Source organism: Xiphophorus couchianus, chromosome 8 (assembly GCF_001444195.1).
Source record: "Xiphophorus couchianus chromosome 8, X_couchianus-1.0, whole genome shotgun sequence".
Taxonomy (NCBI): domain Eukaryota; kingdom Metazoa; phylum Chordata; class Actinopteri; order Cyprinodontiformes; family Poeciliidae; genus Xiphophorus; species Xiphophorus couchianus.
The window spans coordinates 5,846,499-5,870,904 of record NC_040235.1 but is presented as its reverse complement, the minus strand read 5'-3'; the positions used below and the strand labels follow the sequence as shown (position 1 = coordinate 5,870,904).

General features: G+C 38.5%; 3 protein-coding genes across 5 annotated transcripts in view; 2 read left to right on the top strand and 1 right to left on the bottom strand.

The window, feature by feature from the left end:
- Positions 1 to 24,406, top strand: part of LOC114149750 (protein NLRC5-like) — a 1,536,511-nt gene that overhangs the window by 1,143,875 nt on the left and 368,230 nt on the right. The gene's annotated exons all lie outside the window — the stretch shown is intronic.
- Positions 44 to 1,854, bottom strand: LOC114149798 (uncharacterized). Its single transcript, XM_028025908.1, has 2 exons — positions 857 to 1,854; positions 44 to 660 (listed from the first exon to the last, which is right to left on the bottom strand). Exons 1-2 carry the CDS (start codon positions 1,568 to 1,570, stop codon positions 343 to 345), a joined length of 1,032 nt encoding a protein of 343 aa, XP_027881709.1. The 5' UTR covers positions 1,571 to 1,854; the 3' UTR covers positions 44 to 342.
- LOC114149759 (phospholipid-transporting ATPase ID-like) overlaps positions 5,268 to 24,406 on the top strand; it is a 38,374-nt gene continuing 19,235 nt past the window's right edge. The window contains exons 1-28 of one of the 3 annotated variants that reach the window (XM_028025835.1): positions 5,271 to 5,600; positions 6,618 to 6,715; positions 6,803 to 6,861; positions 8,111 to 8,224; positions 8,379 to 8,477; positions 8,580 to 8,641; positions 8,731 to 8,803; positions 8,899 to 8,969; positions 9,042 to 9,124; positions 9,981 to 10,139; positions 10,290 to 10,378; positions 10,771 to 10,964; positions 11,046 to 11,254; positions 11,691 to 11,734; positions 12,518 to 12,683; positions 13,343 to 13,531; positions 13,825 to 13,940; positions 14,018 to 14,182; positions 14,418 to 14,529; positions 14,623 to 14,728; positions 15,563 to 15,713; positions 15,829 to 16,012; positions 17,318 to 17,541; positions 17,626 to 17,709; positions 17,823 to 18,068; positions 18,343 to 18,481; positions 19,294 to 19,424; positions 20,234 to 20,798. In XM_028025835.1, coding sequence (XP_027881636.1) covers positions 6,661 to 6,715; positions 6,803 to 6,861; positions 8,111 to 8,224; positions 8,379 to 8,477; positions 8,580 to 8,641; positions 8,731 to 8,803; positions 8,899 to 8,969; positions 9,042 to 9,124; positions 9,981 to 10,139; positions 10,290 to 10,378; positions 10,771 to 10,964; positions 11,046 to 11,254; positions 11,691 to 11,734; positions 12,518 to 12,683; positions 13,343 to 13,531; positions 13,825 to 13,940; positions 14,018 to 14,182; positions 14,418 to 14,529; positions 14,623 to 14,728; positions 15,563 to 15,713; positions 15,829 to 16,012; positions 17,318 to 17,541; positions 17,626 to 17,709; positions 17,823 to 18,068; positions 18,343 to 18,481; positions 19,294 to 19,424; positions 20,234 to 20,488 — 3,579 coding nt within the window. In that variant the 5' untranslated portion in view covers positions 5,271 to 5,600; positions 6,618 to 6,660 and the 3' untranslated portion in view covers positions 20,489 to 20,798. Of the gene's footprint in view, positions 5,601 to 6,617; positions 6,716 to 6,802; positions 6,862 to 8,110; positions 8,225 to 8,378; positions 8,478 to 8,579; positions 8,642 to 8,730; positions 8,804 to 8,898; positions 8,970 to 9,041; positions 9,125 to 9,980; positions 10,140 to 10,289; positions 10,379 to 10,770; positions 10,965 to 11,045; positions 11,255 to 11,690; positions 11,735 to 12,517; positions 12,684 to 13,342; positions 13,532 to 13,824; positions 13,941 to 14,017; positions 14,183 to 14,417; positions 14,530 to 14,622; positions 14,729 to 15,562; positions 15,714 to 15,828; positions 16,013 to 17,317; positions 17,542 to 17,625; positions 17,710 to 17,822; positions 18,069 to 18,342; positions 18,482 to 19,293; positions 19,425 to 20,233; positions 20,799 to 24,406 lie in introns of those variants that run through there. The other 2 variants (XM_028025836.1, XM_028025837.1) reach the window with 2 other exon arrangements.

Below are 24,406 nucleotides of genomic sequence, written 5' to 3'. Positions count from 1 at the left end.
TTTGAGCAGTGTATATATATATATATATTTATTAGTTTTTCAGAATACAACATACATAAATCATACATGAGAGTATGAAGCATATATACTGTATATACTGTACATATACACATATTCGCGGAGACTTACATACACATGCATGTATGCAACAAAATCCTGTATGAAAGCAGTATACTCTTATCAATCCAGTAATAAAAATAAAGACGTACAATAACCAAAAAAAAGAAAGAAAAATTTATAATAACAAGTCAGGAAAATTATCCAAAGAGTTGATTACACTGCATTGAGTACAATTTCTGCTTAAGGATGGTGTTATCTGTCCGTAAGGGCATAGGTGGCATACTATGAAACTGAGCGAGTGTTGGGGTCGACCTTGGATCGAGAAAGATAGTCCAAAACCGGCTGCCAGATACTACAGAACTTATTAGAAAAACCCACAACATATCGTAGCTTCTCCAAATGGATAATCTCAGTAAAGTTGCTCAACCACATTTTAAACTGAGGAACCTTGTCAGTTTTCCAAAGTCTCAATATTACTTTTTTGGCTATTACCATTCCATACACCACCGTCGTTTGCATAGAAATGCTGCAGTTCCTCAAAGAAGGAGAGTGTCCAAACAATGCAATCTGGGGGTCAGGAACCAACGCGCATCCATAAACCTTAGAAAACAAGTTGAAAATCTCACACCAATAATGAAAGAGCTTGGGGCATGTCCAGAACAAATGAGATACGGAAGCCATTCGCAGACTTACATTTATCACATTTTGAAGATGTTGAAGGAAATATTCTGTGCAGTTTAATTTTAGAATAGTGAAGTCTATGAAACACCTTGAACTGAATTAACGGGTGTCTTACATTGATAGAGCACGTCCGAATCCTCCCAAGACCCTCCTCCCAGACCTCACTCCCGATCCGCAAACCCAGCTCCCCCTCCCATGCAGACCTCAAGGAGTCTGTGGTAAAGTTAATTCGCTCTGCAAAGACGTCAACAAAACTCGTAATTAACTTTTTCGATCCTGGAGAGCCCAGCAGAATTTTGCATAATTTATTTTCTTCCATGAGAGATATGAAATTCGGAATATTAGTTCGAACATAGTTTCTAACTTGCAAATATCTGAAGAAATCCGTATCCGGAAGAGAAAAATAGCTCTTCAGCATAGCAAATGAAGCAAACTTTTTGTTAATGTACAAGTTTTTCAAAGTATTAAGGCCTTTCAATCTCCAATTTTTAAAGGACGTATCCGATAGTGATGGGGGAAAAGCATGGTTACAGTAAACTGGGGCATGAACTGAGGTCTCCGGTAACTTACAGTGCAACTTAATTTGTTTCCATATTTTCAAAGAATTTAAAACGATCAAATTATTTACCCCACTAATTGCAGGAGATATCGGTGCTGCGAAGAGAAGAGCCGGAAGAGAGCTGTCAGTAACACCACTTCTTTCAATAGCCACCCATGGGGGGGAATTTGCAGACAATTCTTGAGCATCACCTTCCTGCCAGTATACCAGGGCTCTTGCATTCGCTGCCCAGTAATAATGCTGAAAACAGGGTAATCCCAATCCTCCCATCTCTGTTGGTTTATGTAAGTGAGTTTTTGATATTCTATGGGCTTTAAAGCCCCAAACAAAAGGCAGGATTATTGAGTCTAATGATTTAAAAAAAAGCCTTTGTTAAAAAAATAGGCAGACCCTGAAAAAGATATAAAAATTTAGGTAAGGACACCATTTTAATAGCATTTATACGGCCTATCATCGACAGAGGACGTGTTCTCCATTTATCAATGTCTTTCCGAAGATTCTCCACTTTTTCCAAAAAATTCAATTTGAAAATTTGTTTAGGGTCCTTTGGCAGAATATCCCTGTTAGAAAAATTATCCCCCTGTTCATTTACTTATGAGTTTATTTTACAAGTTATGTTTTCATATTATTCTTTTTATATTATTATTCTCATATTATTATTCTGTTTTTTATGTTTACTTAATTTCTCTCTTTTGTAGTACTTTATTAATCTTTTGTAGTACATTATTAACTTTGTTTAGGATGTTTGCCTGGAAGCTAAAAATGTTAAAACATTCATGTGTTATTAGCTCCATGTGTAACTGATTAGTTGTGGTCAGCCACATGCCCTTTTAAGGGCATGTCCACAGAAGGTTCCAGAACGTAAAGATCGTTGGTCAATTCTCTGTGTGACTGTGTGAAGAAGCCCAACCTCCTTTTTCTATACAATAAAGAGTAATGCAAAGAAAGATCTGGCAGAATTGATTCCAGACAGTGTTTGACAGCGATTCTTCGCGTCTGCTTTCAATTCTCCTGTTCTGCAGAAAAGTAACCTCTGTCTCTGGCTGATTCTTTGCAGGTTAGGACAAAAATAAACCTATCAAACCCCAAGATATTTCAGTTTGTCCATTATTTTAAATAATAGGTTATCTAAGAAGTCGGAAGTTAGGCTTACACCTAGTGACATAAATTCACTCTTCTGCCAGTTAATAGTATAACCTGAAATCTCACCGAATGACTGAATAATGTCTAGGAGAACTGGCACTGACTGCTCAGGATGTGACACGAAGACCACAACATCATCAGCATACAATGAAATGTGATGGTCAATGTTTCCCAATTGAATCGGTTTGATTAAGGGGTGTTTTCTAATACTAATGGCGAGGGGTTCCATAGCGACCGTGAAAAGCAAGGGGCTAAAGGGGCAACCCTGACGGGTCCCCTGGTGTAGTAGAAAGGGCTCTGATTTGTCCTGGTTTGTAAGGACAGAGGCAGATGGGTGAGCATACATTGTTTTAATCCAAGACACAAATTTATCACCAAACCCAAACTCCTCAAGTACAGTCAGGATGTAGGGCCACTCCAGTTGGTCAAATGCCTTTTCAGCATCAAGGCAAAGAGCCGCTGCCTTAAACCTACTGTCATATTTATGATACATAATGTTCATTAACCGTCTGATATTAAAAAATGAGAACCTATTAGGAACAAAGCCCGTTTGGTCCGGGTGTATAATAGAGGAAACATGTTTATTTAGTCTATTTGCCAGTACTTTAGCAAAGATTTCAATGTCAGAATTCAATAATGAAATAGGGCGGTATGATGAAAGCTCCGTCTCCTCCCTGCCTTCTTTACATATTAAAGTTATATTGGCTTCATACATGGTAGGGGGAAATTTACCTGAATCAAGAGAATGAGTAAACATCCTCCGAAGGAGAGGAGCAATCCTCTCAGCATATCTTTTATAAAGTTCAGTACCGAAACCATCAGGCCCTGGGCCTTTGGCCTTGGGGAATGCTTTAATTACATCAAGGATCTCTTCCACAGTGATGTCTGCATTAAGAGCCTCACGAGTGACTTCACTCATCTTAGGGAGATTTAGATCTTTGAGCCAGTTTGAGATATTTCCTTTTGCCTTAGACATGTACAGTTGTTCATAATATTCTTTAAAGGAGTCATTTATACCTTTTGGATCAGTTATAATTTTTCCTGTCCTGGACTTAATTTTATGAATTGCCCTGTTGGCCTGCAAACCCCGCAGTTGACGAGCCAATAATCTATGGGGCTTATCACTCAACTCAAAGTGTTTCTGCTTAATTTTGAACAACTGATCAAGCACCTGTCTGGACAGGGTGGTGTTATATTCATATTTTAGAGCAAAAATGTTTTGTAAAGTCATAGGGTCATTAGAGGACTTTTAGTTAAATTCTAAGCATGCTAATTCAGTCTCAATTCCTGCGAGACGTTCTCGCCTTTTGTTTTTCAGAAACTTTTCGAAAGAAATAATATGGCCTGTGATCACATCTTTAAAAGTTTCCCATAAAGTAGAATCTGTAACATCTTTTGTATCATTAGTGTCTAAGAATTCAGAAATTTTATCGTCTAGGAATTTACAAAATGTCTCCTCTGATAGCAAGGATTGGTGAAAGCGCCAGAAGTACTGTTGTTTCTTATGGTTAAGGTCAAGAGTCAGTGAGACTGGAGAGTGGTCCGAGATTAAAAGTGTATGGTATTTTGAAGATATTACATTACATTATTATTACATTATTAATTTAGAGTCAAGAAGAAAGTAATCTATTCTTGAATAGGACTTATGCATATTTGAAAAAAAGGAATAATCCCTTTCCACCGGATGCTGCAGCCTCCAGGCATCAACCAGATTTGTTGAGGTCATAAGGGTGTTCAAAACCACAGAGGAGGAGGAGGGAGGCTGCCTTGTTCGAGTTGATCTATCCAGGTAGTTGTCTAGCACACAGTTAAAATCCCCTCCCAAAATTAGATGAGTATCAGCCAGGTCAGGAAGCAAATTAAATATTTTTCTAAAGAAGTTGAGCTAATGCAAAATTGTTAAACACATAAAGCATTAAAAGAAGCCAGTGCTAAAGTAATAAAATATTAGCCGACATTATCGCTAAGCCACAAAACACATAGAAAAATTTGTGGAAGGTAACGATAAATGGCTAAACATAAAGAAAATAAGTGGAGGCTGATGCTAAACTGCTAAGCACATAAAAATTTAGTGAGTGATAATGCCAAACCACCAAATACTATAAAAATTAGCAGAAGCTAATGCTAAACACAACTAGTATTGTCAGAAGCTAACACTAAATCACTAAACATCAGTTTCAAATTTTGCTACATATTATTATTTTAAAGGTGCATAAATAGGATGACCAAAGTTGAAAACACATGAAGAAATCTAAAGTTCATCCATGTCATGAAAACAGGGAACATTTAATGTCCATAACTGGATTAAAAGGCTCAAAATTAGCAGCCATCTTGAAAAATGTTGTTCATCCTGAAACTCAAGTGGCTGATGGGAAAACTGAGGGGCTAGCATGCTAACTTTTATGCCTGTATCCACACTTGAATTATTTTTACATTAAAATGCTGCATTTAAATTCACTAATGAACTTCATCATGTATAATTACATAATAGTCTTCTCTGAGTCTAGTCAAAGTTTTTATAATGAATTTATATCTGGTTTTAGAGCCAATCCAAGCTCAAATTATTTAATTGTTCATAACATAAATATCATGTTTTATTATAATTTGGCAGACCAAGAGATTATTCATGTTTTATTTGCTTTACTGTCACAAAGCTTGAACTCATGACATCATGAGTGTTTTCTCCTTTAGAGGAAGTGTTGCTACTTCTGTTTTAGCTCAAACCTGAAACAATCGACCTCCTGATGAATACAAAGTTCTGCAGAGTGTGTGTGAACACACCACGGCGTGTGTGTGTGTGTGTGTGTTAAGCGCTGGCTATGTGACTAATAACTACAGTGCTAGTTTCTGATTGGCTGCACTCACCTTTATTGTTTTTTTACAGCCCAGGTATCGAATCCTGCATGCAGATCCAAAGATCGCTGCTCTGTTTGTTCAGGGCTGTAACAGGTTTTCCTGCTGGGATCAGAAGATTATCAGAACCTTTTGGACCTTCTTTGTTTCCCATCCACAGTCTGGATCTGGATCTGAACCTGCATTCATCCAATTGGGAAGCAGAAAGACACCAGAACTTGTAAGATTTCACAGTTTTTATCTGTGGTTTTCAGGTAGATTTGAGTTTTAAGTTATCAGAACTACTTTGGGATCCATTTTGAATGTGAGTATTTCAGATGTTTCATTACTTTCTGCTTCTGAACTTTTTTTTTTTGATCACAGGCAAATCAGCTGTTATGAAATGTATTTCCTGCTCCTTTTCAGAAGCACTTTCCTGCTCAGAAGTAATAAAATACACGCCTTTTAAATCTATTTTCATTTTATATTTTATGAAACTGGCAGATAAAACAAAGATCGGAGTGTTTGGTTATTGATTATCTCTGTTAAAAAGGGAGAGGCTTTAGGTTTTTACAACTTTAGAGCAAAGATAAAGACTTTCCAGGATGTGATATGATGCATCTGTGATTACATGATCCTTACAAAAACATTTTCTACTCAGACCAAACATAAACCATTTCTCTTATAAGAACAGCCAAACACAGAACGGCACATTTTCTTGCAAATCACATTAAATATTTATTGTAATTTAAGTCGTTTATTATACATGCCTTAAAATAAATTTTATTGCATCAACATTTCTAAATTTCTCAATTGGAGAACATTTATTAAATTTAACACTTTCTTTGTTTAGGAATAATTGGGAAAATAACTGTTATTCTAAATTGCTAATTTAGAAGAAATATATGTATAAATATTTAAAAGTAAATTTTTAATGAGTTAATCATAACTTTCTGGTTCCCAGGGTTTAAATGTGACACTAAATCATTTGTCAAAGTGGGACAAACAGGAAAACATCTCATTCTAATGAATTAGCTCTATAAATTTCTTCATAAATCAGAAAATACCTTCAAAATTGACACCAATTTTGCTAGATCTGGTTAAACTGTGGTGGCTGGTTGAACTTTTGACCTTTAAACTTTTATTAATAACTTTAAAACAAAAGCAGCACAAACATTTGACAGCAATTGAGTGTTTTGAAAAAGGTGGCGGCTTGTTTCTATTCCAAATGTCTCTGATTTTACATCATCAACTATTTGAAACACAAGGATGTTTTAAATGACAGAAAAAACAAAATGGCGACCTTTCTTATTAAGAACTGAATCGGCGGCTCTCTGTTCAGGTGCTCGTGATTCAGGTGTGATGATGGATGAGCCGAGCTAACGATGGGATCGGTCGTGTCGTTCTTTAGGAAGTTGTGTGGAGGGGAGAAGCAGAAAGGTGAGATCTGACAGAGACAAACTTCAGGAAGTGGTTGATAGCTTTTTCCTCTCACTGGTTTCACTTTTCATCTCCATCTTTTCCCAGAGGTGGAGAGACGCCTGCGAGCGAATGACCGAGCTTTCAACCAAACCTGGCAGTACGCTGTAAGTACGCACTGAACCAGGGCCACTTTCTTTTTTTCTTTATCTTTGTTTGGGTTTTTTTTACCCCTCCAGGGGGTCTTTTGTGGGCTCTAGTGTCCCTTATATGATAGTAGGCTGACAGGAAACGGGGAAGGAGAGGGGGGAAGACATGCTGCAAATGTCGTCGGGTCCGGGAGTCGAACCTGCGACAGCCGCGTCGAGGACTCAAGGCCTCCAAATACGGGTCGCGCTAACCGCTACGCCACCACAGCACGCCCGAGGGCCACTTTCTATGCTACTCATTGTTTTGGCTGCTGTTGGAAGTGGAGCGAAACAAATAATATTATATTAAGCTTATGGATCTAATACTTAAAGCATATCCAGTATTTATTTATTTATTTAGTATAACAATTGATTGATTTATTGGATGCCTGTAAAGTTTTCTGAAAATTTTCACATAGATAATTGTAAATCTTGTCTTTTTAATGTAATGAATTGTGTTACTTTTTGGCTTTCCATACATGCCACAGGGTCTGTTATTCATTCATTCATTCATTCATTGTGGCACTTTTGGCTTTCCATACAGGCTGGATGGTCAACTTTTAAATAGGAAAGCTAAAACTGCCACAATTCAATAAACTAAAAAGACAACATTGATAATTAGATATGTAGCAATTTTACTAAAACTTGAGAGTTAGAAAGTAAATAATTTTATTGTTACACTGAGTAAATAAATATAGCACTGGGTATAGAGGCCCTAAAAATATATTGGAGTCATATATTCATTTGATTGGTTTATATTTGTATTTCCAGTATAATTCAAATGTTATAATTGTTTATTACTGAAATTTTTGTTACTGGTTTTAATATAAATATAAATGTTATAATTTTTGGTTAGAGTTAAAGTAGTAAATCTCAAAATAATCCACTTTAAATATCACACGTATCGTTTTAGTTTGATATTAGCTTCTCTAACGCAGCTCTACATCTTTAACATCCTCAGACTTTCAAATAAACTGCTTCCTGTTAAAGTATTCTAATGTAACATGATGGTCACTTTGATGCGCAGATGGTCAGAAAAGAAATCAATATAGAAGGAGGAGAAGGAAATGTAACATTTTTTCTGTCATGTTTGTTTAGGATGGTTTAGAGATGCATTATGGCATACATGACATTTTTTATTCATTACTTTTACCTTTAAAACTTTCTTCCACATTTGATTAAGAAAACTTAATATTTTAAAACATCTTTTATGCTTTTTGTTCCTCAGAAAAATGCCATCAAAACGTCCAAATACAACCTTTTCTCCTTCCTGCCTCTGAACCTCTTTGAACAGTTCAGCAGGCTCGCCAACGCCTACTTCCTCTTCCTCCTCATCCTCCAGGTAGAACATTTCAGTCATTATTTTGAGTTGTTAATATTTTCTGTGGCTTTAAATTTAGAAATAAATATATTTCTAGTTGTGCAATTTCTCTTTGTTGAATTCTGTGTAAATTTTAAGACCTTTTAAAAATGTGGTGATTTGTGTGGTTTGACAGCTAATCCCACAAATCTCTGCTGTTCCCTGGTTCACGACGGCTGTGCCGCTGCTCGTTGTGCTTTCCGTATCAGGGGTCAAAGACGCTAACGATGACATAGTAAGGATAAAAAATGTATTGTTCATAAAAGAAACGGTGCAATCTACTGAAATCAAACATGAGAAAACAATGTTTTCTGTCTTTTTTATGTGAAATGAGCAGAACAGACACAAACAGGACAAGCAGGTGAATAACCGCAAGGTGAAAGTCCTGATACACGGAGAGTGAGTCACTGCTTCCAAGATTTTACTAATAAAAACAGTTAGAGAGTTTTAATTATCCAGCCAGATGATTTAGAGGTTTTTCTTTCCAGGCTGAGAGAAGAAAAATGGATGAACATCCAGGTTGGAGATATCATCAAAGTGGAGAGCAACCAGTTTGTTCCAGTAAGTTCGGACTTGTTAAATGGAAAATGTATTATTTGTTGTGTAAACTTTTTGAAAGCTGAAGTCACTTTTAGCTGAACTGATGGTGCTTTCAGGCCGACCTCCTGCTTCTGTCCAGCAGCGAACCTCTCAACCTGATTTATGTGGAAACAGCTGAGTTAGACGGGTGAGTGTGAATCCCGAAACGCCTGAACAAGAGGCTAAACTTACCTTCTTACTTCTTCCTGGTGTCCCTCAGGGAAACCAACCTGAAGGTGAAACAGGCCCTGACCGTCACCGGGGAGATGGGAGACAACATCGATGATCTGTCTGCCTTCAGAGGTAACAAGTTCCCTCAAACATGTTGGGATTCCTGATCATCTTCAGCTAAAACCAGATATTTACAGAACCTGTTCTTTTCCTCACTATCTGACTGTAAATTAGACAAAAGCTTTCCTGTCTTAGGTTAGTAAGGATTGCTGAAATTATTTTTAATCACCAGAAGGAAGATGGGAGAAACTTGCAAGCCTGAGAACAGAATCATGGATGACATAAGGAGGGACTGGTGCACTTTAAAAAATAGCTGCCATCATGAGGAAAGATTACTGCTTAAAAGGAAATTCTACCAAATAGTACATAAAGTTTAAAAAAATATCTTGAACAGGAAATGATTAGACTTTAAATATCACCCCTAACCCTACTGATTTAAAGGGGACCAATTATAGAAAATTCACATTATTCACATTATTATAGAAAATTCACATTTTGAACATTTTCTTCCATTTGTGTCTCTGCTTCTAAAAACAACACAAACGCTTAACAAACACCCAGCTGCTTTTTGGCAACAAGTTAATGTTTTTTGTTGTCTGAAAAATTTGTTGTTTCAAAAACCTCTGAATTGTTGAGCTACATTCCACAGGCGCTGCGCCGTTACCTAGCAACCCTAGCAGAGCCCAGCACCGTTACTTAGCAACCCTAGCAGAGCCCAGCACCATTAACTAGCAACCCAAACAGACTTCCAGCACGTTTGATTAAAATTTAATTACCTAAGAATGACTTTGTGCAAAAGATGTTTTGTATCCCCTCTAAATCTGTATTAAGCCATTCAAGAAAGCATAATAAGTTACCTTTAATGTCAGACTATGAGAAACAAAAGTTTTTTTGTGAACATATGGATGCTAATGTCTGTGGTTTGCAGGTGAAGTTCGATGTGAGCCTCCAAACAACCATCTGGATAAATTCAAAGGGACTCTGACTGTGGATGAACAGCAACACGGGCTGGACAACGATAAGATCCTGCTCAGAGGATGCACTGTGAGGAACACAGAGTGGTGCTTCGGTTTGGTCATCTTCGCAGGTAAGAATCCCTCCCTGCAGCCAGAGCAGCAGCTGCTTTGATAGTTGCAGAGAGATAGTTTGAAATGGTCTTAATGAGTAATTTCCTTGTAGACTAGACGCCTAGAAGAGTTTCTCTTAACCTTCAATAACTGTGTCTGATTCATTTCAGGTCTTGATACCAAGCTCATGCAGAACAGCGGGAGAACCACATTTAAACGGACCAGCATCGATCAGCTGATGAACATCCTGGTGTTATGTGTGAGTTCAAACATCCACAATTTAAAAAATGTTATAATAAAGACAGTGCTGGGCATGGCTAGCTGAAAAGTTACCTGTGCCATTAGAAACAACAGTTCCGCTAACACTAAAGCGCTAAACCAGCATTTTATTCAGAGGAAGCTAATGCAGAAGCAATAATGTGGTCAATTCTGCCATTAGTACCCACCATGTTAACAGAAGGTTTACTAAACAGCCAAATAAATTAGGTTTTATAATTTATCCAAAGAAACTAATTTAGGGGAAGTGTGCTAAATGTTTTCAATCATAGTAAAAGCACTAAATGAAAAATTAGCTCCACTATTTGCGCAATTGCAGAAGTGTGTCCATTGCTTTTAGATGATTGATTAAACATATTCCTCCATTTTTGTTAGATCTTTGGTTTCCTGGCAACTATTTGTGCCATCATGACGGTTGGCCACGCCATCTGGGAGGTGAATGAGGGCTCGACCTTCATAGCGTTTCTTCCCCGCCAATCAGGTGTTGACATTCCTCTATCGTCCTTCTACGCCTTCTGGTCCTACGTCATTGTCCTCAACACGGTTGTGCCCATTTCTCTCTATGTCAGGTAGGTGAAGACAGTAGCGTTAGCAGGAGTAGCCATGGTGCTACGTGGAGACTCAATGTTTTGTCTGGATTTTCTCATCAGCGTGGAGATGATTCGCCTCGGGAACAGCTTCTTCATAGACTGGGACAGGAAGATGTACTATCCGAAGAAAGACACTCCGGCTCAGGCGAGGACCACCACACTCAACGAGGAGCTGGGTCAGATCAAGTACATCTTCAGCGACAAGACCGGCACTCTGACACAGAACATCATGACCTTCAACAAATGCTCCATCAACGGGAGAAACTATGGTAGGAATCTGACACCTGATGAGTTTCTTTGTGTTTTTTCAATGAGAGGACGGATTCTTATTTTTGTAGTTTGTTACATTCAGTGAGGAGTTTTTAGGGAATAAGTACTTTCTAGAAAACATTTGTTGGCTAGTAAAGTAGAACCAGTCCTTGACTCATCTTCAGTGTTCAGATGTTCAGGTACACAACCCATTGGCTGCCTGAAGTTGTAAAGTAATTAATACCTTCACTCTAGAAATGTTGTTCTGTTGGACTGACTTTGCATTTCACATCAGTAAAATAGATATCCAGGGAGCCAAATGTATAGGTGCTTCTTCTCCCTATTGCAAAGAGTCAGTTCAGATGGTTTAAAAATATGAATGCCCCTCGGCCACCTACTGTGTTCTTTGAATTTTGTCAATGAATTGATTCTGACAAACATTTCTCTCTTACTCAGGTGAGCTGTATGACTTTTCTGGCCAAAGGATGGAGATAACGGAGGTAAAGCAGCCTCAACAGGCGACACCTTGTGCTTACAAGATGAATCTCAGATTAACTTGTTAGTCCTGCTAACGCTAAAGCCCTACACCATGCTAGTATTTATTATAAGCTAATAAATACTAAAGTAGTAAAGTGCCAAATTCAAACCTGTTAATACTCACCATGTATCAACAGAAAGCATCAAAAGCTAAGTAAATGAGCACTTTAGAATTTATCTGGAGAAATAAATTTAGGGGAAGCTAAGTGTGCTAAAACGTTTCAAAGATAGTAAAAAATTTGCTCCACTATTAGCGGATCAGCAGGGGTGTGTCTGCTACAGAATAAAAGTAAAGATTTGCAGCTTAACAATGTGATAGAAATCAACTATTTTTAGAAATCAGAGGAAAAACCACATCTCATCATTAGTTCTGCTAACACTAAATTGCTAAACTAACATGGTATTTAGCAGAAGCTAATGCTAAATCACAGAAATGCTAAGTTCTGCGATGTTGATACAAATCATGTGTCAACTGAAACTTTACACAACAAAGTAATTTAGCACTTTAGAATTAATCAGGAGAAATGAATTTAAAAGAAGCAAAATGATCTAAAAACTTTCAAAGTTTACAAAATTGCCAAACTAAAAATTTGCTCCACCCATTAGCAGATTAACAAATTTTCTCCACCACTGAAGGAAAGTAAAACAATGATTTGCAGATTAGCAAACTTAAAATTGAGCAACTTATGTTGATAAAAATGCTCTGGCCTCAAAAAGATGCGCTGAGTAATGAATGTCCTTTGCAGAACATGAAGAGAGTGGACTTCACCTGGAACCAGCTGGCAGATCCAAAGTTTGTCTTCCATGATTACAGCCTGCTGGAGTCGGTGAAGGAGGGAAACCCAGAGGCCCAGGCCTTCTTCCGCCTGCTGGCTCTGTGCCACACCGTCATGTCGGAGGAAAAGAAAGAGGGTCAGAGTCGGACAATCATCTGGTGTTTACAACAAGCAGCAACTTTCAGCTGACACTGCACATATAATAGACTTCAAAACTGTAAATATCCTCTTCTAGTATAATGAAAAATTTAATATTTAAAATATATTCAGTAGAACTACTTTAAAAAACAAACAATGGGTTGTGAATACATAAAAAAATCTGCATCAAACTGGCTGCCTAACAGCAGTAAAACAAGCTGACCAAATGTGCTGGAGCTCTGCTTGGGTTGCTAGGCGGCGGGTGAAATGTTGCTGTAGTTGCTAGGTAACAGCATAGTCCAGTTGAATGTGACGTTACTTTCAGAAGGTTTTGAAATGTCTAATTTCCTAGGAACCAGAAAAACCAAAAATGACTCTGTGATTTTTTTAAGCAATCCCGATGGTTTTAGAAGCAGTAGTGATCAAAGAGGAAGTGTAAAAATTTGCAAAATGTGAATTTTTAAACTAGTACTTTGAGTTTTAGCATCTTTGTTGGATCCTGTGGCAGATTTTGATTAGGTGTTTGGCAGCAGAATGAGAGTAGAGACCACAAGGCTAAATATAAAATTAAAACTAAGTAATTATGTGTTACATATGTTTAATCATTATTGCCTCCATCCTCCATGAACACCATCTGTCTTCTGTGTCGTCTGCTAGGGGAACTCAACTATCAGGCTCAGTCGCCAGATGAGGGCGCTCTAGTGACCGCAGCGAGGAACTTTGGGTTTGTTTTTCGCTCCCGGACTCCAGAGACCATCACTGTCATGGAGATGGGGAGGAAAGTTACATATGAGCTTCTGGCTGTTCTGGACTTCAACAACGAGAGGAAGAGGATGTCAGTGATTGGTAGGTGAGGGGGTGTGCGTGTGTGTTGGTGTTCGTGTGTGTGTGTGTGCATGTGGGCATGTGTTTTACAGCAAAATTTAAAATATCTTATCAGAAATAATATTACTTGTTTAATTTTGTAAGCACAGAATTACAGAATGTTGTTTGTAAGGAGTTCCTACAAGGCCCAACATTATGTTAGACTTAATGTTGGTTGGTCGGTCGGTCGGTCGGTCGGTCGGTCGGTCGGATGGATGGATGGATGGATGTACGTCTTATTTACCAAACGTTGTCTCTTTAAATCTCCCTCCCAGTCCGTGACCCTGAGGGCAAGATGACTCTTTACTGCAAAGGAGCAGACACCATCATCTATGAGCGACTGCACCCATCCTGCTCCAAACTGAAGGATGTCACCAGCACACACCTGAACGTGAGACATTACCACCAAACGACTGATTTTCCTCTGAAAGGAGAAACGCTTTAATGGTTCTGAAATGTTCAAACCAGGAGTATGCAGGCGACGGGCTTCGCACTCTGGCTCTGGCCTACAAAGACTTGGAGGAGAGCTACATGGAACGCTGGCTGCAGCGCCACCAGGAGGCCACCACAGCCATCGAGGGACGCGAGGACAGACTGGATGTTCTCTACGAAGACATCGAAACGGACCTGATGGTTAGCTCAGAGCTGCTAATCACACCAGCTAGCAGGGAGGGGTTATAACGAGAGATATCCATGTCTTGATCAATTATTCACTTCTTGAGTGGCCTTTTTACAAAAATTTTATTTTTTTTACACTTGAGTACAGTTGCTTGTACTCTTAACAGGGTTATAACCTCTTGTTATAACAGAAGGTGGCTAAGAAGAACATCAGGACTTTTACGTTGCTAACTGCTAACTTTGCTTCCAGCTGTTGGGAGCCACAGCTGTGGAGGACAAGTTGCAGGACGGCGTCCCTCACACCATCGAGCAGCTGGCCAAAGCTGACATCAAAATCTGGGTTCTGACCGGAGATAAACAAGGTTTGCACCCAATGTGCCTATAACCCCAATCATTCAATTTAATTTAATTCAAATCATTCTCTTAAACAGTAATTTATTTATTTTAATTCACAGAAACAGCAGAAAACATTGGATATTCCTGCAACATGCTGAGAGAAGAGATGAAGGAGATCTTTGTTGTGACTGCTAACACAGCTGACACGGTCAAAGAGGAACTGCAGTGAGTCAATCAGTAACTATTTATTGTTGGGTCTTCTGATTATTTTTACTACATACAACCAGCAGTAAATGCAAACCATGCTGTAGAAATTCACTCAAACAAAGACACAGCACCTTTCATAATTACTAGCACACCAAATAAACATTGATCGTAAATTAATTTATACATTATTGCAGTTTACACTGAAAATTAAAACAAATATAACCTCTAATTTGAGACGCTTCTCTTCAAAATGGACAGGTAAGAGAAAATGCCTTTCGACTAAAGCAGACATGATAAAAACCCTAAAACACAAGCCATAAACAGTATTTAGCATAAGCTAATGCTAAAGTGCTATACCAACTCAGTTTTTAGCAAAAGCTAATGTTAAAGATCTATACCAACACAGTATTTATCAGAAATTAATGCTAAAGCACTATACCAACACGGTATGTAGCAGATGCTAAACATAAAGCTTTATTCGACATGGTATTTTGTGGAAGCTGATGCTAAAGAAAAACATGTGATTTAGCTTTAGCTAATGTTAAAATATTATGCCAACACAATATTTTACCAAAGCTAATGCTGAAGCACTATACCAACACCATATTTATCAGAAGCTAATGCTAAAGCACTAAATTCAACCATGTTGAAACACCTACCATGTCTCAGGGACATGGTAGGTGTTCTTGCATACAATCATCCCATCCCACTCCACCAATATGCATTTTCACAAGAAATCCCTTGATCACTCATAATTTATCTCTGTCTTAGCTATGATTTTATGAAAACTGACAAATTAGCCATGAAATCTTAGCTTTAGGTGTGATTTTCTGCCATCTTTCTTATTTTCAGGAACGCCAGAAGGAAAATGTGTCCCGGATCAGCAGAGAAGCCGAAGGTGATCAAAGCTCGAGCCGGCTTGTTTTGGCTCCAGAAGACCCAGACTGTCCAGGATGAGAAAGTAAACGGAGAATATGGCCTGATTATAAACGGACATAGCTTGGTAAGAAGCTGTTTTAGGCACGAAACAGTTTCAGTTATTTTCTGAATAAAAATGCAGTCTTTGGGTTAGCTGGAGTTATACGGCCTACAGAAGTGTGTGAACTCTTAATCTTTAGGCCTACGCGCTGCAAGAGGACTTGGAGTTGGAGCTGCTGAGGACGGCATGCATGTGCAAGACGGTCATTTGCTGCAGGGTCACCCCGCTGCAGAAGGCCCAGGTGGTTGAACTGGTCAAGAAGTACAAACAGGCTATAACTCTGGCCATAGGAGACGGAGCCAATGATGTCAGCATGATCAAGGGTAAAAATCAGAAATCAGAGTTTAAGTCCAACTAAAGGCTCTCCCATACTTCATCTGAAGCATCAAAATTGACTCTGATTGATGTAGTTGAAAATTGCATCATCTTATTTGCAGGAATGTGTCTTCTTTCCATTCTTGATACAGTTACAACAGAGCTCTGTACAAAGTGTTGCGTGATTGGTCAGGAGTTTTTGGGCATGTTTTATGGGGACATTGCTATCCGAACGAATTTGATCAACCAATTATCCGGTTTCTGTATCCACAGGCAACATGAACACTTTTGAGGAGCGGGTTGTTGGATAAAGTGAGGAATTACAAATATTTTCATGATTCTTCACTGAATATCTACAAAGATTGCTAAATTGGTCAAAACTGCGCTGGAAATTCTAACTTATTGTTTACAATGTCTGCAAGAAGGTGTGCTGATTTCTCCGTGACCGTTTTGTTACTGATATGCTGCGGCATAGGTGAAGACTTATGCCAAATCGGGAGAGGTGTCTCCAGGTGGTTTGTGATGTATGTGAATGCCAAGTGGACCAGAGACCACTCCAAAAGTTGATTACAACGCAGGGCATTCTGGGTAAATACAACCAAAATAAATGTCCTAGCCTAGCGCTAGCGGGAGAAATTACTTGTGGTCTTTAGTCAAAGACATAAGAGAAATCCTACAACCACTACAATCTGATGCTACTCCATTTTTTTTAGCTTCTTGCCAAGAAGGAATTTGCGGTCAGTGTCTTCTTCTGAGATTTTTGTGTAGTTTCCCTCAGTGGTTCTTTGTGCAGTGCCACCACAGGTGGGGAGGGGAACAGATTTGGATCATCAGAAATAGTACAGTGTGAAAGCAAACTGCACCAGTTGAAAATTTAACAAAAGTTGCAATGTTGGTCACCAATTGAACTGCGTCTACCAGACTATCAGGTGGGAAAACACCCTTAACATCCTGCAGCCACATGACCTTGCGTTGACTGTTCAACTTTGGCTCCCCGTGTTGTTGATATCAGCTGTCAATTAAGCCATTGTATGATGAAATTGCATCAGTTTTGTTAATCAGAAATTTTGAGGAATCACGTACATGCCTGATTCTTCACTAAATAACTGCAAAAATTGTCAAAAGGCTAAAAGTTCTCTGCAGAAAGATGCGTCTCTCTCCCCATGACTGTTTCTTTGTGTGCAAAACGTCCCTCAACAACGTAACCATAAATCAATTCTTCAGTTTTGAGTGAACAATGGGAGAGCCTTAAAAGGTCCAGGGAACCCTTCAGACTGAAAAACAAGTGAAGAATCTCATTGTTTTGCTTCTAGCTGCTCATATCGGTGTGGGCATCAGCGGTCAGGAGGGGATGCAAGCTGTTCTCTCCAGCGACTTCTCCTTTGCCCAGTTCCGTTACCTCCAGCGCCTCCTGCTGGTGCACGGCCGCTGGTCCTACATTCGCATGTGCAAGTTCCTGCAATATTTCTTCTACAAGAACTTTAGCTATACCCTTCTTCACTTCTGGTATGGTTTCTTCTGTGGCTTTTCTGCACAGGTGAGTGAAAAGTCCTGGAGCTGCATGATGAAAGTTCACACTTGGTGTGAATGTTGACTGATCATTTTGTGGTTCTTGTCCCAGACTGTTTATGATGACTGGTTCATCACCTTGTATAATATGGTTTATACTGCTACCTCAGTTCTCGCCTTGGGCCTCTTTGACCAGGTAGAAAGAATCTTGTTATTTTTTATTTAAAAGACAAAGTAATGGTGAGATATATCCCACTCCGGTCCCTTAGCTTACACTGTTGTACCTTTTCTTTTTGCTTTCTCTCGCAGGACGTCAACGAACGCTGGAGTTTCCGATATCCTCAGCTCTACTCTCCCGGCCAGCTCAACATGTTTTTCAGTAAAAGAACTTTTGTCCAATGTTTAATAGTCAGCACCTACACCTCCCTGGTCCTCTTCCTTATCCCATGGGCAGCTATGCAGGACTCCGTCCGGGGCGATGGCAAAGACGTAGCGGACTATCAGTCCTTCGCTATGTTGACGCAAACCAGCCTGATGGTAGTGGTGAGCGCTCAGGTAAGACGTTCTCTGCTCTTAGTGTCATTTATCATATATTTGATAGCTTTGTACCAATTTCATCATGCTTGGTTATGGAAAAAAGACATCATGTTTTAAATGATGCATGCTGGTATAACTGTGCCTGAGTGAAGTTGGCCACCCCACCTTGTTCAAATTAAACTAATTTAATGTTAAACGTTTTAGTAGCACAGTTGACATAATTCCTAACAGTTGAGCATATCACCAAGGAAAACTCAGTAAAAAAACTGATTTTTTATTTTCCATTTTCCAGATGTTTCTTGACACCCATTACTGGACAGCGATTAATCAGTTCTTTCTGTGGGGGAGCATTGCTGCCTACTTGGCCATCACTTTTACTATTTCCAGCAATGGCCTTTTTTTCATGTTCACCTCCAGTTTCCCCTTCATTGGTGAGTAGATTTAGCTTTTTATCATGTCCAATACTTGGTTCCAAAATGAAATGTACTTAGGTATTAATTTAGTAAATGTTTTATAAGAAATGAAAGAAAGTCGGTTTAAATTTCCTAAATGTAAGATTTTTAATTTATACCTACGTACAAAATTGCTGCATTATTAGATATAAATACCAATTTTTCATGGAATAGATTTATAAACCTCTTTTCATAAAGTAATAATTTTATTTTCTACAGTTAGCATAACACAACAAGCAAGGAAACAACAACCAAAAAAAGCTAAACTATCCATCTATCTAAATTTTATAGCCGCTTATCCTTGAAGTCACGTTTGACATTGATGACACAAATCAAAGTAATAATTTCCAAAACATGGGATTTAAAATTGTGCCCAGTGGAACTCAATTTCTGAAATCATAACACCTTAAGAAAAAATGTTAAAAATAACTCCCTTTAACAGGAATAAATCAGGCTCAGTGCAGTTAGATGAAAAACTGACAGAGGATATAAAGTTGATATTTTTAAATAACAGGAAATTATGTAAACTGGAGAGTAGTAGGAAAAGCAAGTGGTCAGTTTGCCTCCAGTAGTAGTAGTAGGATAGCTACAGAAATGTACAGTCTGGAGTTTCAACCACTAGATGTCACTATTACCTCCCAATCTGAGACTTTGGCTTTACTAATAATGTATGGCTGAATGTTAAAATCTTTTTTGTATAATCTGCTGCTTTTAACGGAATAAACTTAATTAGTTTTTTTATGCATCTAAATTGCATGTGTGGTAATAAACTGTTGTAAAATGGATTTCAGGCACAGCGAGGAACAGTTTGAACCAGCCGAACGTGTGGCTGACGATGTTCCTGACCTGTCTTCTCTGCATCCTGCCTACAGTGGCTTATCGGTTCCTCCGCATGCAGCTTCGTCCCACCATCACTGATAAGGTGGGAAACCAAATTCAGAAGCCTTTTTATTGTATCGACACATATTAAAGTCATATGATGTGTTTGAACGGTTGTTTAAAGCAAAAAGTAAGAGCAATAATCTGTAAAAAGGAGAACTAGAATGCGTGGATTTTCTGTAATTACAAATCTGCTCAAATATATAAATACAGCTTCACCAATATTTAGTTAAATCTTTGCTAACTATATCCTGCTAGTTTTTTGAGTTGCTAAAACTCAAAAATATATATAGAAAAAACTTTGAAATTTTAAGATTAATCCCAGAAATTCTGACAAAAAATAAAGAAAATTTCTGAGTTTGAAAAGTTGACAATTTGCTGTAAATGTTTTTTTTTAATTAGCATTAACCTCTCAAATTTATTTAGAAAAAATGTGGAAATCTTTGAGCGTGAAAACTCAAAATTTTGCTAGAAAAAACTCACAAATGTTGAGATTAATCTCAGAAATTTTCTAGAAAAAATAAGGAAATGTTCAAGATTTCAAAAGTTTAAAAAAATCACTTTAAAAATGATTTCACAGTTTTTCCTAAGCGAATTTTACGAGATCTTTTGGTAGAAATGTATTTCTTGTTTTCCTATCTAAAATGGCCCTAATACGCCGTTGAACCATAGTGGAAAATGGCCACCATTTTGATTTATAACGGTTTTATTCCCCAAAAGAGCTAGCCCCTGAGAACAAGATTTATCTGAAATATTTACTTAACTTCAGCACTATGAAGCAGAACACTGTTAGTATTTGCTCAACAGAAGGTTTGTAGCTAGATTTAAGCTAAATCTGAGCCATCTCTCCAGGTCAGGCATAATGCTCGGGAGGAGGGACAGCCGGCTCCGGCTCCTTACCGGCCGCCTCAACGGCGCGTCAGCACCCGCCGCTCCAGCTACGCCTTCTCCCACTCCCAGGGCTACGGAGACCTGGTGACCTCCCGCAAATTCCTGCGCCTGAAGAGGCGTCCGTCCCTGTTCGGCAGAAAGGACTCTCCGCTGGTGGAGAACCAGCCGCAGCGCTATCGGACCATAACGGAGGAGACGGAAGAGTCGCAGACATAGGATTTGCTCAGGGACTGAATTATTTTTATTTGTGTCGTTATTGACTGAGAACTGGACGGATGCCAGAGGAAATAATGGTGTCATTAAGACACTCAAATAATGTTTTATTATTTTATTATTGATAAAGAGCTAATGGCAACACTGTGAATATGTTTACTAATTATACATTAAAAGTAAAAACTGGTGACCTTCGATGCTTACAGTTTCAGTCTGGTTTACTTCTTTGGCGTTAGACAAGAAAGGGCGCCATCTTGTGGTGTGAAGAGTGTAAGCACAGTAATAAACTCCATGATGTTTTTCTTTTCTTTTTCTTTCGTTTTTTTGTCATTGTTGTTCCTGTTTTTGAGCGTTTTTAAGCAAAAATTATGTTTACTTCTCAGATTTTTCTGAAACACTATTTGGCCTTTATTAAACATTTATTATATTTTAAACAGAAAAGTACAATATATGCCAATCACATATACATACAGTGGAAAAAGTTCCAGATTTCATTGTCTTTGCATGTTTATAACATCAAACAGATTTAAATAGAAGACAACACAAGTATTACATGTTTTGATATGTAAAATATGTATTCTTGCTTGATATAAGTCGATAAACAATTTGGTTTCTGTCAGGATGCAAAAGAAGACTAAGCAAATTAGTCTTTTATATTGGTCAATAATTTAATATTGCATAAATGCCATTGATAAATTACTTTGTTAAAATGTAACAAACCATGACCCATATACGTTATGAAATATGTAATTCTATTTGATGATTGAATATATCTTCAAAACAAACAAGGCAATTAGTCCAGTTTGTGTCATTTATTAAAGGTTTAAAAATTGCAGCAGCTGCAGAACACCACAGCAGGGGGTCAGATAAGCTGACAATCTGAAATCTGTTGGCATACAGATTTGTTGCCATAGCAACCGACACAACATCTCAGTTAACCCGCAGAGCATAGAGTAATATATTGACCAGAACGTCCTGCACTGTTGTTACCTTCCTGCTTTTGGAATGGTCTGAAGTCCAGTTGCATAAAGTTTTTGATGATATTTTTTTTATCAGGATCCATCAGAGACTTAAACCAGCACCAGAACCCAGCTGTGTGTCCCTTAAGAGCGACAGGTCAAACGGTAGTCTTCTTGACTTTAAATCTCATGGACCTCCACCATCAGAGAGTTGAGCTGTAACTAATTGCTGTAACTATGAAAACTGAACCAGTAAGAATTCCGATGTTTCCAGGAATCATGTTTATTCAAGACATCTTTAAAAGATGATTTTATTTCCTGATCTTACTTTTTGTTTTAATTTAGAACATCTTGCAGCATTTTGTCAACATCAACTTAAATCTGGTCTGACGAAGAAGTTCCAGTCTGTGTTTGAGGGCATTGCTAAAGCAGGAAGTCCAACCCTTCTGAACCAGATCTACACAGAGCTCTACATCACAGAGGGAAGGACTGGAGAGGTCAATGATGAACATGAGGTCAGACAGATTGAAACAGCATCCAGGAAAGTACACAGACCAGAAACAACAATCAGACAAGAATACATCTTTAAAGTCCCACCTGGAAGAGATCAACCAATCAGAACTGTGATGACAAAGGGAATGGCTGAAATTGGGAAAACAGTCTTAATACAGAAGTTCACTCTGGACCGGGCTGAAGGTAAAGCCCACCAGAACATCCAGTTCTACATTTTCATTCACTTTCAGAGAGCTGAATGTGCTGAAAAAGTAAAAGTTCAGCTTGGTGGAACTTGTTCATCACTTCTTTAATAAAACCAAAGAAATCTGCAGCTTTGAACACTTCCAGGTTCTGTTCATCTTTGATGGTCTGGATGAGAGTTGACTTTCACTGGACTTCCACAACAAGGAGATCCTGACTGATGCTACAGAGTCCACCTCAGTGGATGTTCTGCTGACGAACCTCATCAGAGGGAAATTGCTTCCCTCTGCTCTCCTCTGGATAACCACACGTCCTGCAGCAGCCAATCAGTCTGCTGACACAGACAGGAAGTAGCTCACAGACCAATCAGGAAGACAGTTCTGTTCCACTGTCTGAATGAACTGAATGATCGTTCTCTAGAGGAGGAGATCCAACAGTCTCTGAGTTCAGGAAGTCTCTCCACAGATAAACTGTCTCCTGCCCAGTGGTCAGCTCTGGGCTTCATCTTTGTATCATCAGGAGAAAATCTGGATGTGGTTGACCTGAAAAAATACTCTGCTTCAGAAGAGGTTCTTCTGGGGCTGCTACCAGTGGTTAAAACCTCCAACAAAGCTCTGTAAGGACACAGATTGTTACTGCATTTATTTTTAGAAGATAGAAATCTGCTAATGATGAGGAACATATCATAGTTATTTATTCTATAAGAAATTACAGAAAATTTGTAAAAAGTTGTAAACAAATTACATTTATTTCTTTAAGAAATAAATATTTGTTATTTGCTGAATAATAGATTTTTCTCTGTCTCCTCAGACTGAGTGGCTGTAACCTCACAGAGAGAAGCTGTGAAGCTCTGTCCTCAGTTCTCAGCTCCCAGTCCTCCAGTCTCAGAGAACTGGACCTGAGTAACAACAACCTGCAGGATTCAGGAGTGAAGCTTCTCTCTGCTGGACTGAAGAGTCCAAACTGCAACCTGGAAACTCTCAGGTAAAATGTTCTCAATCCTGATGAAATCAGATTTTTGTTATTTACCTGCTTTCAAAGATGATGTAAATATTATTTGTTATAGTAATAGATGCCTGACTGTGATATGGTTAACCATGCTAAATCTCAACACATAATAATGGCTAATTTTCATTTACTCCAGGCTGAAAGAACCAAAAAGAGAGTAATTAACTGGAGGTCAGGCTTCGATTGATGGTGTAACTCTGCTTACTTGACAGATTGCTGCATTCTAGTTAAACAAAGGATCATTATTGCAGATCTTTCCAACCAGCAGTTGTCAGACTTTTTCAACGATCAAGTGGGAAATGTTGATTATCATTACCTACAAAAGGAAATACAGTTTTATTAATATTACATATTATTAACAGATTAAGCACCAGTTTCTTGTGTGTTTTCCTCTCGTGAAAATGACCAGTTCAGACTTTGGGTTCTACCTCAATGTTCTCATATTCTCATCATGTGATGAATTGTGTGTCTGCAGCTTATCAGGCTGTTTGGTCTCAGAGGAAGGCTGTGCTTCTCTGGCCTCAGCTCTGACCTCCAATCCCTCCCATCTGAAAGAGTTGGACCTGAGCTACAATCATCCAGGAGACTCAGGAGTGAAGCTGCTGTCGGCTGGACTGAAGGATCCACACTGGAGACTGGAAGCTCTCAGGTATGGAGGAACCTGCTGCAGGAGCAGAGAAGGTCTGATAGAGGAGGAAGAGGGAGAAATGTCTTTAGTCAGTCTGCTGGAAAACATTTAGTATGAAGCTGAATAGTGAGCTTGTTAATCAAAAATTTTGTTTGGAACCATGGCTTTTATAAATGAATAAATAGTATGGTGAAAATATGACTTGACATTCTGAACTCTTATAACAGTTAAATAACTCAAATTATTGCTGTCAAATTTTCTCCCTCTAATTTTGTAAACTGCATCCCATGAAAAGCTTTAGGAATCTTTCACATGTTGCTGAATGAACCTGGGAAACCGACCCATCTACTGGAACCACAATGACATGGTAGTCAGAGTAGCAGGGGGCCAAATATAGATCCATGTGGAACCAAGAGGTTGGAGAGAGAAAATCAGTTTGAAACTGTTTCCTATCAGAGTTCAGTTTGTCTCTCTGTCTTCACAAACCAGGAACATCATGGGCTGGGCGGGGCTTCCACTGATGGATCTACTGAGAAAATACAAGAAACTGATTGGCTGATGGACAGGAAGTTTAAAATATACAGATCAATGACACCATGAAGCAGATATTATTGGCAGATATAACAAATA

Bases quoted from the DNA above. Each gene is read 5' to 3' on its own strand.
- LOC114149798 (XM_028025908.1), bottom strand. From the start codon at position 1,570: ATGGGAGGATTGGGATTACCCTGTTTTCAGCATTATTACTGGGCAGCG. The intron at 661-856 runs GTAAGACACCCG...TTGTTTTCTAAG, and splicing joins TTCGGACGTGCTCTATCAAT to GTTTATGGATGCGCGTTGGT.